The 12,422-nt window shown below is 39.5% G+C and overlaps 1 protein-coding gene across 1 annotated transcript in view; it reads left to right on the forward strand.

Moving 5' to 3' along the window:
- The window catches only part of LOC126236605 (RAD50-interacting protein 1), a 120,184-nt gene that overhangs the window by 88,435 nt on the left and 19,327 nt on the right, over positions 1–12,422 (forward strand). The window contains exon 9 of the mRNA XM_049946042.1: positions 4,111–4,304. Within this exon, the coding sequence (XP_049801999.1) occupies positions 4,111–4,304 (194 nt within the window). The remainder of the gene's footprint in view (positions 1–4,110; positions 4,305–12,422) is intronic.

Genomic DNA, 12,422 nt, shown 5'->3' on the forward strand with positions numbered 1-12,422 from the left:
TATTTACCATACGGGTTCAGACTGTGCAATGCAGGATTTGCATTTTTAGTAGTGTTAGTGTCATAACTTGCCATCCATTAGGATCCAGTACTGGTAAGGCTTTGTAGGGATGAAACTCAAACATCAGTGTGCATTACAGTTTGCAGACTGTCAACATGGGGTGTGCACAAAGTGAGCAGGGCTTTACTCATAAAGCTGTTGTAGCAAAACAACAGCAATAGTGCTGCTGCTCTTTGGGAGTATCAATGCATTAAAGGAACACAGAGAGGTCATCTATCTGCACAAGAATTGAAGAACATGATTCGCAAGTTCAAATTAACTGTTGATTTGGGAACTGCTCATGGGAGAGTGGTCCAAGTGAATGGAACAAAGATTCAAGTTTTTCTAAGGTATTTCTGACACTTTCTAGAATTCTTTCAGGCATCTCATTTTCAGTTATAACTAATGTATCATCAGCAAATAAAACTGTAGTAACCAAGTAATACATGAGACCGGTCCAAGTAACACAAATATGGCTGTATTCATGAAGCACTGAACAGTAACGGAAAACAGACTCTCATGGATCCCCACATAACAAGATACAGTACACTGATGTAAACAGTACCCTGGAAGGACATACAAGAGACTCAGTCAGCACTGCATTGTCCATATTTGAGCATGGGCTACTGGTGGATGGCACAGTAGAGGCCGTGCCATGTGCACACTTCCTATTGGATACCTCCAGTCGCCGGCCTGTGCAGATACAGTTGGGGGGTGATTTGAGTGCGCACACACGGCAACCCATACTCGACACACTCACATGCACTAGTATCAGGATACAACAAAACTGAATGAATATCAATAGCAAGCGGTAGGCTGTTTATATAGAAAAGGAACAGCTAGGGACTCAATATCAAACCTTTTGGGACTCCTTGGGAAATTGTTTTCCAGTTGGAGGAGTAATTGCATGAATTTGAAGTTACAATTACTCTTTGTTTCCTGTCTCTTAAGTAGGAGTTAAACCAATGTAAAGCAGTGTCCCTATTTCCTTATATCTGTAGTTTGTGGAGAAGTAAGGAGCGGTACACTGAATCAAATGCTTTTGTTGGATCACAGAATATTCCTGTGACGTTTTTACCCTTAGCTTACATCGAGCATATTTTTGAGTAAACTCATTGATGACATTTACAGTCCTTTATCCCTGTTGGTACTGCAATTGGTTTTAAAAATTATGTGATCTATAGTAAGAAATTTTTGAACTTGTTTTTCTGCAATCTTTTTAAACACTAGAGAAAACCAGCAGAAGAGAGATAGGTCACTAATTCCCCCATGTATCCACTGATCCATTTTTGAATAACGATTTTATCTCAGCACATTTCAGTACATTCCTGCTCAAAAAATTGGTTTACAATAACTGGCAGTGGTAGTGAAATTATATTACATGCAGTCTTGATTATAGAAGTGGGTATTTCATCCCACCCAAATGAGGTTTTGTTTTTAAAAGACACTATTTGGTTTTCTACAATCATTTAGGCGACTTTCTAAACTGTTTAAAAGATGTGTTGTGGTTGTTTTCCAGGCTTGTGAAATTTGATTTGTCTTGATAGGCTGCCATATTTACATCTGGTCTTGCTACATTTAAGGAGGACTCATTGGAGCCATTTGACATCTGAACAGGATTCTGTGTTTCACTCAAACTTTCTTCCCTACTGCTGCAGCACATGGAGTTTTTACCCTTGTGGATTAAAACAGCTCTGTCATTGGCAGTACTTGTAGTTTCATTAGCATAAACTGGAAACTACTTGCTGTGGAATATATATGCAAACTTTGGCTTGACAGTTACCACACATCATGGTTGTGCAGAGAATGCATCCCTTCATGCATTGAACAGGAGTTCAACACTGAAATTGCTTGGAGCTTTGTAGAACTAGACTGGAAGCAAGTTAACACAGTGTACTATGAGAGTTTGAGAGACAGAAATAAATAAGGACATAGTCTTAGTAATCAGTAATTATCAGCATTAATACAGTAATCATGTGTTTAGGTGGAAATTGAACAGGTAATGTAACAAACTGGCAGTGTCAGATCATGTTTCCACTATGAGCTATTTGGACCAAAACTGAACCAGGTTGTATTCAGCTCAATGATGGTATGGTTTGCCTTAGGATATTGGTTCATTTGAAATATGTGAGTATACTGTGGGTTGCCTAACTTTCAGGCAACTGCCTTTTACTTCCCACCCAATAAATGTTGTTACTGTGTTAATATTAAGGATGGGTGCTTACCATAGGCAATTACAAGGAGGGAATACTTGCTTCCTCCCCCCCTCCCAAACTCACCCTCCCCCACCCCTCCTGAAATCTGGGGTACAGAAATTTTATTCGTTACAGAAATATCATACATTTTGGATAACTATGAATTAATATAATAAGTATTTAACATACTGTAATACATTTTTGGTGTTTCCTATAATGTTTAGGTCTTGTGGCATGACACATCTCAAAACCGACCAACTTACACTGCAGAGCCAAAGTAACTGGTACACCTGCCTAATATTGTGTAGGGCCCACACAAGCATGCAGAAGTGCCGCAGCATGACGTGGCATGGACTCAACTAATATTTGGAGTAGTGCTGGAGGGAATTGACACCATGAATCCTGCAGAGCTGTCCATAAGTCTGTAGGAGGACAAGGGGGTGGAGGTCTCTTCTCAGCAGCTCATTGCAAGGCATCCCAGATGTGCTCAATAATGTATGGCAAATTAGCTGGCCAGTGGAAGTGTTTAAACTCAGAAAAGTGTTCCTGGAGCCACTCTGTAGCAGTTCTGGACGTGTGAGGTGTCACTTTGTCCTGCTGGAATTGCCCAAGTTTGCCGCAATGCACAATGGACATGAATTGATGCAGGTGATCAGATAGGACGCTTACGTATGTGTCACCTGTCAGAGTCGTATCTAGACGTATCACTCCAACTGCACATGCCCCACACCATTACAGAGCCTCCACCAGCTTGAACCGTCCCCCGCCGACATGCAGGGTCCATGGATTCATGAGGTTGTCTCCATACCCATACACGTCCATCCACTCAATGTGATTTGAAATGAGACTCTTCCGACCAGGCAACATGTTTCCAGTCATCAACAGTTCAATGACATTGTTGATGGGCCCAGGCAAGGCATAAAGCTTTGTGTCATGCAGTCATCAAGGGTATACGAGTGGGCCTTTGGCTCCGAAAGCCCTTGTTGATGATGTTTCATTGAATGGTTCGCAGCTGACACCTGTTGATGGCCCAGTATTGGAATCTGCAGCAGTGTATGGAAGTGTTGCACTTCTGTCATGTTGAACAATTCTCATTAGCTGTCATTGGTCCTGTTCTTGCAGGATCTTTTTCTGGCTGCAGCAAGGTTGGAGATTTGATGTTTTACTGGATTCCTGATATTCACGGTACACTCATGAAATGATCATACGGGAAAATCCCCACTTCATCCCTACCTCAGAGATGCTGTATCTCATTGCTCGTACACTGCCTGTAACACCACTTTCAAACTCATTTAAATCTTGATAACCTGCCATTGTAGCAGCAGTAACCAATATACAACTGCACGAGACAGTTGTTGTCGTACGTAGGTGCTGCCGACTACAGTGCTGTATTTTGCCTGTTTACATATCTTTGTATTTGAATATGCATGCCTATACCAGTTTCTTTCGCACTTAAGCATTCATATAAAAAATTACTTTTAGCATCGTACCCTTTCCTGGTTAAATTTCTGTGGATGCCCAAAGATGTTTACTATGATCCTTACCTTTTCCATTAGTTATTGCATACTGCTGCATACTATGTCATGTAAGCTTGCTTCAAGGTGTAAGGAGCTGCAGGGTTCAAACCAGTGTTGAATAAATGTGCAGTCCCCATATTGCAGTGTTGTTTGCTAACATGTCATGACAGTGTTTGTCTGAGTGGGAACTTTGGTTTGCTTAATTGCTAGTGGTTTGTAATTTATCATGGAATACTGCATTTCAAGTTATCACCTTTAGAGGCAGCTATCTCTGTGAGAAACCATTTTGGATCCCCTATTGTATATGTGTGTCCATATTTATTTGTTGCAAAATTAAAGTGTTTTTTTGTGTATTTCAGCATTTTTTACAGTTATATTTTTATAAATCTCAACTTCAAGGCAGTAATGAGAACAGTATAGAAAGCTTAGAAGGCACTGTGTTTGATGAACCTGTAGAACTGCTACTGCGTACAAAGACAGAACTTGTGACTGCCTTGTGTTATGCTGTAATAATGGATATCAAAGCTCGAAGCCGAGAGTATCGTAAAGACAGGTCAGTTTGATTTAGCAATGTAAATACACAACTTGTGAATAATTGTCTTATATGTACCAAAGTTGGAGTAATGTTGGATAATATAGTACACATGGATTAGCAAAAACTCAATGTATTGGTACAGTACTTCTCCCATAAATGATTTCATAAGGAGAGTTTCTTGCAAGTATAAGAGTATCTTAAATAGTTAAGTGAAAAGTCAGAAAAACAATTACTGATAAATTTCTGCATCAGAAACAGGTGCCAACCCGGGAAAGTTTTCAAAATTGTCCAGAAATGGCTATTTAAGCATGTAGAAAATTGGCAGTTGCAGATGAGTGGCTGAATTTCAGGTAAAATATTTTGTTGATAAAATTCTTTCAAGCTTCCATCCATGTCAAACAGTTTAAAATCCACAAGCTTTTGGCTGAGTACTGCTTTGCCATTGTCAAGTGGAGACTGTCTTTTGGTTGCTGATACCACCTGTACATAGCCATGCTGCCTTCTGTGATGTCACTGGTGCTCGTTCCAGCATTGTATAAGATGCAATTTTCATTGTGGTTCGTGCTTTAGCCTTCTGATGGCTAGGCCCCAGGCAGTGCTCAGTTGTAGACAGCCATTTTTATTGACTGTGTTGTCACAAATTTTTATTTCAGTCACTTCTTTTCTGATGTTATCCCAGAAACTATTAGTCCATGTAATAATAAATGTCTCATCAAATCCAATATGATGTCTGTGTTCTAGAGCAAGTTCTTCCACTGCTGATTCCTCAGGATGCCAAAGGCAAAAATGCCTCTCGTGTTCTACACAGCACTGTTCAGCAGAACACACAGTCTGTGCGACTGTCCACACACACAATATTTCATATACTCCTAGCGTCATGAGGTGTACATTTTCTTTCACAGACTTCTTGAGTTATCAAATTTTCATTTGAGCCTTGAAGACCAAATTGATTTTATTCCTCTTTAAGGAGTGGCTAATCTTCCCTGTTACTGAGCCACAGAATGATAAAAATGCAAACTTCCTCATGTTCTCTCGCTTAAATATTTTCAGAAAGATGGCTTGTGAAATCTAGCAGGTATTGCAGTGATTTTCCTTGAATACTTTCTGTAAGTGGCTCAGTTCCCTCAGCGGGTTTTCAGCATCTGAGACAGCTTTTGCGTTATGCACCAGGTCCTTAGAACAACATTTCTGCATCAGATGGTGATAATTGCTAGTGTGCAGATATTGATCTGTGTGGTTGGGTTTTCAGTAAACACTGTGGCTGATAAACGCATTTGCTTTACAGTGGACAAGGATGTCAAGGAACAGCAAGGCACCATGTCTCTTCCACCATCATGAAGTTCATGATGTCATGTTGATGTGGCCCAAAAATGCTCCCAGCTTTTCATGTTCATCAGAACAGGCAACCTACAAAATATTCTCCAGCATACCAAAAATACAATGAGATTAGAGTGTTCTTAAATAAATCCTCTACGGCATCATCAAATAATTGGGAAGGCAGATCTATAGAATCTTTGATGGGAACACGTGAAAAATGACACCACATCAAAGCTGATCATAACATCTCCATCTCTAAGACACAGGCATTTAATTTGATTAATGAAGTTGGTCTTATTCTTGATGTGGTGCACAAAGTAACCGATGTGCAGAGTAAGGAGGCAGGCCAAATGTTTCACGAGTCTGTAAGTCAAATGGCTCTGAGCACTATGGGACTTAACTTCTGAGGTCATCAGTCCCCTAGAACTTAGAACTACTTAAACCTAAATAACCTAAGGACATCACACACATCCATGCCCGAGGCAGGATTCCAACCTGCGACCGTAGCGGCCACGCTGTTCCAGACTGTAGCACCTAGAACCGCTAGGCCACCCCGGCCGGCAGTCTGTAAGTCAGTGATCCCATGGTGCTCACAGTGGGACATAGAGGCGCATTCTTCTAGTGAACCTTCAGTAGGCTATACAATGTAGGTGGTCGTGGTGCCCTAGGGAGGAGATTTTTAATGACTTTCCCTTCCAGTGAAAACCTCTTGACAAGCTGCGATGTCTTCGTCATTATTCCGGATGTTACATCTCTTGATAATTTTTGACATGTCTCCTCCTGCAGCATCAACCGAACCTTCTCATGTGGCAGGACTATGAGGAGAGGATTTTTCCTGAGTGCTGCACGCTTTTCTGATGTTTGAGGCTGGCGGCTTGGATTTTGAGAGAATGCAGCCCATTTGTTGAAGGATTTCTTCTACAGTTGCACTGGGCATCTTGCGAACTATTTGTTCCACAATATGTCAGCAAAAGGTGATGGTGCAAAACTAAGTCCCTTCTTAACAGTCAACTTGGCACTTGCGTCAATGTTTCTCATCATCATCATATTGTTTACAGTGCATTCTATTGTTGTCCATCCTGCCCGATGCCATTGCTGTGAAAGCCTGCTCAATTTCCCTTTCTGCATTTCCATGGTTGTCCTCCCTGATGACTTGTCATACTACTGTGGCTGCATCAATCAATTCCCAATCCAAAGCTGAGAGTGACTCGGTCAGCCACAGGTAGATAGTCATTAGCTTATGGCCATTTGTATCCAACTGTTTTCTGGTCTTGCAGCAGGGCAAAAATGGCAAGACAAAATATTCTATTGGCCGCAGCAGTGTTGACATGGTAGCTTACAAAAGCAAAAGTATAATTGTCTTCTCTTCATGGCATGGCAGAGGAAGGCTAGAGAGCTTAATAAATTAGCCTCCATAAGACACAGCTTCCCTAAATGTTTTCAGCTGCACCACAGAATGTATTCAAGAAAAACAGCTACACCTACTGCCAGATTTCGCAAGCCATCTTTCTGAAAACATATAAACTGAAGGACCCCGAGGAAGCTTGCATTTTTGCTGTTGTGTGGCACAGTAACAGTAAATATTAGCGAACTCCTAAAGAGGCATAAAATTGATTCAGTCATCAGGGCTCCAGAAAAGATCTGACAACTCATGAGGCCTGTGAAAGACAATATATGCCTCAGAATGCCACGAGTATGTAAAATGCCATGTAGATGTGTACAGTTTTATGTCGGACAGACTTTGTGTACTATTGAACAGCGATGTGTAGAACACAGTAGTTGTTTTCATCTTCAGTACCCTGAGCATGCTCTAGAAAACAGATATTGTATTGCATTTGACAAGACATCTGTTATTACAGGGACTAACAGATGCTGGGATACCATCATAAAAGAAGTGATTGAGATAAAAATTTGTGACAACACCCTCAAATAAAGACAGTGGCCTGCAGCTAAGCACGACTTGGGATCTCTATCAGAAGGTTGAAATGGCCACACAATGGAAATATTACCTTTGGAGCAAGCAGTGTAATGTCACAAAAGACAGCACAGCTGTATAACGACAATATCAGCAACCAAAAAATAGCCACCACTTGACAATGGATGAAGAGTACTGAGCTGAAAGCTTGTGAATTTTAAACCACTTGACATGGCTAGAAGCTTGAGGCAATTTTATCTCTGCAAACTCAGGCATTCATAAAATATTTTCTGAGACACAGTTCTTGGCCCAGAAAATAAATGTTCTCACTATTTCTTAGACAGTGAGTTGTAAAGATTGATAATCTACTCTACCACAGTGGTGCAATTGTTTAGTATGTGAAATCCATACCTCCATTGCCACAGGAAGAGTCATTGTCTGATATTATGCAATCATATACAGTGTACTGACAAAAGGGAATTGACAATTTCATTTCATCATTGCCTGCATGCTAGTGTGAGGAAGCATTCCTCTGACCTTTGAACTGACTTACCCAGCTGCCCATAGAGAGACTACAGTTTAATATGGACTCCAAATCAAGGTGAATCCTGGCATTTTTCACACTAACAGGTAACTGTCAGATTATGAAAGAAGCAAAAAGTGTCAGGAAAAATCTTAGAATCAATTGGAGATTGGACCCTGGACATTTAGCTTTGTACTCTGGCACTTACCCTCTAAGTCACCTGGCCACACTAACAACTATAGTACATGAATTAATCAGTAGACTTATTTTTTATCAGTTTCAATAAATGTACTCCAAGAAGTTCTCTTGTGCTACTCTGATACATTATTTATTTTATATTTATACTGAACTGTCTTTGACTCCTGCCTCTCTCTCTCTCTCTCTCTCTCTCTCTCTCTCTCTCTCTCTCTCTCTCCCTTCACAACAAGTGAGTGCTCCTCATCTTGCTCCATCTTTGTAATATTCCCTAACCTATCCCTCCTTCCTCCTTGAGGAAAAAACTAGCACTTTCTAATTCCAGGAATAGTTGTCTGCACTTTTAAAAGTGTCTTTGAGTGGCATCAGAAATTTGCCACCTGAAGGTAATTTCTGACCACCCTTTTTGTCTCTGTAAAGTGCTTTTTATGGGTCAGTTCTATGATCACATCCGCCTAATTAGCTGGCACTCTTTCTTCATTCCAAATGTTGGCCATGCATCAGTGTATTTATTTCACAATTGTATCTTCTCTCTTTTTAAGTAGTTCGGCTTCTATTCTCTCTCTCCCTGCAGCTTTGTTGTTGGTGTTTTTGTTTGTTTTGGATTGCGACTACTGTCTCTGTCAGTGTTGGTGGTGCAGCTGAGTTATCTTCATTCTGATATTTGTGTTGTTCCTACATTTCTATACTTCCATATTTAACATTTAAAAAGTTCTCAAAATATTCCATCAAAATTTCCATATCTGTTGCTCTTTCTGAAACTGTATTTTAATTTATGTCTTTAATGCCATTTATCCATGGGATACATTATTACTTTCAGCTTGCAAGCTTTCTATCCCTGCTGTTCCTTTCCAAATGATCTCCCTTATGACTTTAGCACTGGCATCTCCAACAGTGAGCTTCCTTATTAATTCCCTCTTCATGTTTTTCATAGAAACATTCTTTCTTTTCATCCTTTGCTACCTCAATTGGAGCTTGTAGCATAAGTGTTATTATATTTGTGAATCTACTACCTAGTTTCCTAACAACTATTCTGTTATCAACTGGTTGAAAATCAATTACTGCCACTGCTATTCTTTTACCGAATGTGAAGCCTACACCATTGTTTAAATTTCCATCTCCCGAGATCCTCTGTAGTATAAATGTGTTGGTATGTTTCCAGCTTTCCTTTTTCTGGGCATCTAATTTCTTGTAGCAGTGTTAAATCCATTTCATATCTATCAATTTCTTCTGACAGAATATGACAAACCTCAAGTGATGCAAAGTTCTAAAGTTCTATACTCCACATTGTAAGTCCTTGTTCATAAACTGTTTTTGATATTTCTGGTTTCCATTTTCATCTACACCACGTTCTTGATGTTTCATAACAAATTCCTATTGATGGGACAAATTGTTAGCCAGTGCCCAAACTCGAATCTGGAGGACCAGTAAAGTTATTTTCTCAAAGTGAGTACATCAAACATCAGACCAAAAGAAATACAACACAACATGAAATGAAAACAGAGGTGTCACAAGGTGACAGTAATCATCAGTATGAATGCAGAAATCAGGTTCACACTCTGAAAACTAAGTGGAAAACTGGCTGACATGCCTCAAAACTGCAAAGTCGGGACCCTTTATATGAAACATCATGTGAATCATTTAACCCTCAAGGGGGTGTGCCTATGTATAAATTGTGGCAACCACAAATTACATTGTTTTGTACTGTTCCATTGTTGTTTTACAGATGTGAGCCCACATCTATTCCTTCATTATTGCTTCAGCTAACACAGTGATAATCTGTGTTGTTGTACGCCCAAGTGAGCAGCAGTAATATAAAATAAACAGCAAGCCAGGTGAGAACAAAAATTACGATCCGTGCAAGAAAATGACTCATATTTCAAGTTAGGAGCACAACCCCCTAATGAGGCAGTTGCCTATGAGGTAATAAGTGTTTGATAGGGATCTGATGCAACTGTTCTGTGCTGTGCTCTGAGTGGGTCATTACTGTGTGGTAACACTTGAATGTGGTATCAGACTGATACAATGAAAGTTTATTTTATTATTGTTCAATTAAACAGTGATTTAGTTCATATAATATAAGTTTATTATATCACTGTTTAATTAAACTAATCTAACTGTGATTTTGCTCATACATGTTTTCCTTGGTAACATAAAGTCAACTATCCTTTACGTGTGTATAAAGTATACCGCATGCCCACTCGTGCTATGAAATGCAGTGCGCCCACTTGAAGGTTAAATGACCTTGCATGAAAATCTCCTGACAAAGTCTCCCTTCAAATGACCATCTTTCTCGACAGATCTGTTTAGAATGCCTCAAGTCTCAGTGCCTGTCACTCACCACAGTAAGTTTTCCCTCATGGTGTGCACACCAGATTTTCTTAAGAAAGGTCTGTGAAGGCTTAACACCAGGTCTCTTTGTTTGAACGCCTTTAAGCCCCACACTCAAGTGACATGATGTCTTCAGCTGTAACTCAGTGTTTAAGCAGGATACCCATTTCAGAGTAGAGCACATTACTCGTGAACTGCACGTGTCCACCTTCTGTGGCTTTTGGCAAAATCTAATGATTACAAGCCACACCTTAACTGGAACCCTTCTGCCCAGAGTGTCAGGGTGGGAAGTAGTAAAGTTATTTATCAGTATAACTTCTAACTAATTTTAAACTTGTTAGTAGTGCACATGCTGTTTTTTTCTGAATTGAGTTGCCCCTTGGAAAAAAGACTAAATGTAAGTGAAGGAAATTTTAAGAAAAAAGAAAAACAATTATAAGTGAAGGGGAGAAAACACAATGAGCTTCTTCCTCTGGCATATTCTCTGTGATTGTTTACCTTTTAGGATACTGTATCGCAATCAGTAAAAATAGAAGCCTTACAGAATCACTTTATTGTCCGTCCGTCTGTCTGTCTGACTGTTACGACCCCTTTTTCTCAGGAACAGGTGGAGGTTTGAAGGTAAAATTTAAGTCACATACTAAAGTCTATGATCCTTCGGCCACATGAAAAGTTTAAGCTTCGCGGTCAGTGCAATCAGAAGATATTTCCATTTATGTCATATGCTTTTGTACTCTTAAACTCACTCATCAAAACCTGTATGGTACTTCCCATTGACCTATAATCATGAAACATGACAAGAAACAAGGTTTCACAGTACAAGTAAAGCAAAATAAAAAATCCAAAAATTATTAATTTGTAATTATATCATGTAATAAAATACTTTGCCATTTTTTGTCTGTCTGTCTTTCTGTCCATGTGTTAAGACCCATTTTTCTCAGGAACAGGTAAAAGTATGTAGTTGAAATTTGTGTCAAATACTACAGTCTACAGTCCCTTGGTGGTGTAAGATATTGAAGCATCTAAGTCAGTGCAATCGAAAGATACGTTTTCTGTAAAGGTTCCTTTTTCTCAGGAATTGACACTTGACACAGGTATCAAGTTGAAATGTATGTCAAATACTAAGGTCTACAATTACTCGGAAGTGTAAATAATTTAAACTACTTTGTCAAGGGAATCAAAAGATAAGGCTATACATAACATATTTTAGCCACACAGAATTATTATTATTATTATTATTATTATTATAATGATTGTTCCCCTTTAGGAGAGCGATTGAACTTGAATTCATAATTTCATCTTTGGATGTTTTTCTTCTTTGCTTCCCAAAACCTCCTCATCCTCTCAGAATGCTCCTTCTTCCATTCCTCTGTCCATTTTTTACCAGGCTGACGCGATGTTCTTTCCCCAAACTTCACACTTGTGATTTTATGCCGGCACTCGGTGCGATCTTCGAGATTTTTTATGTTGATCTGCTGTAGATCCCTCTGGACTTCTTTCAGCCATTCCGTGCCACATTTACTCCTTGTTATAATATTGAATAATTTCTTTGCTGTTCTGGAGTCTTCCATCCTGTAGATGTGTGTATAAAATTTGGCTCGGCGCTTTCTGATTTCATCTGTTACTACGCTGATCTTTCTATAGAGCTCGTTTTGTGGTCTCTTCATCCAAATGCCATTTTTTTTGATTGGACCGTAAATCTTCCTGAGAATTTTTCTTTCCTGCTTTTCTATTTCCTTAATTTTAGAATGACCATCAATCACCATTGTTTCATCTGCATAGATTGCTTCTGGAAGAATCACTGTTGTATAGTGCCTTAATTTTGCGTCTGTCGAAATGCACTTCTTGTTGTAAT

The sequence above is a fragment of the Schistocerca nitens genome, chromosome 2 (assembly GCF_023898315.1).
Source record: "Schistocerca nitens isolate TAMUIC-IGC-003100 chromosome 2, iqSchNite1.1, whole genome shotgun sequence".
NCBI lineage: Eukaryota > Metazoa > Arthropoda > Insecta > Orthoptera > Acrididae > Schistocerca > Schistocerca nitens.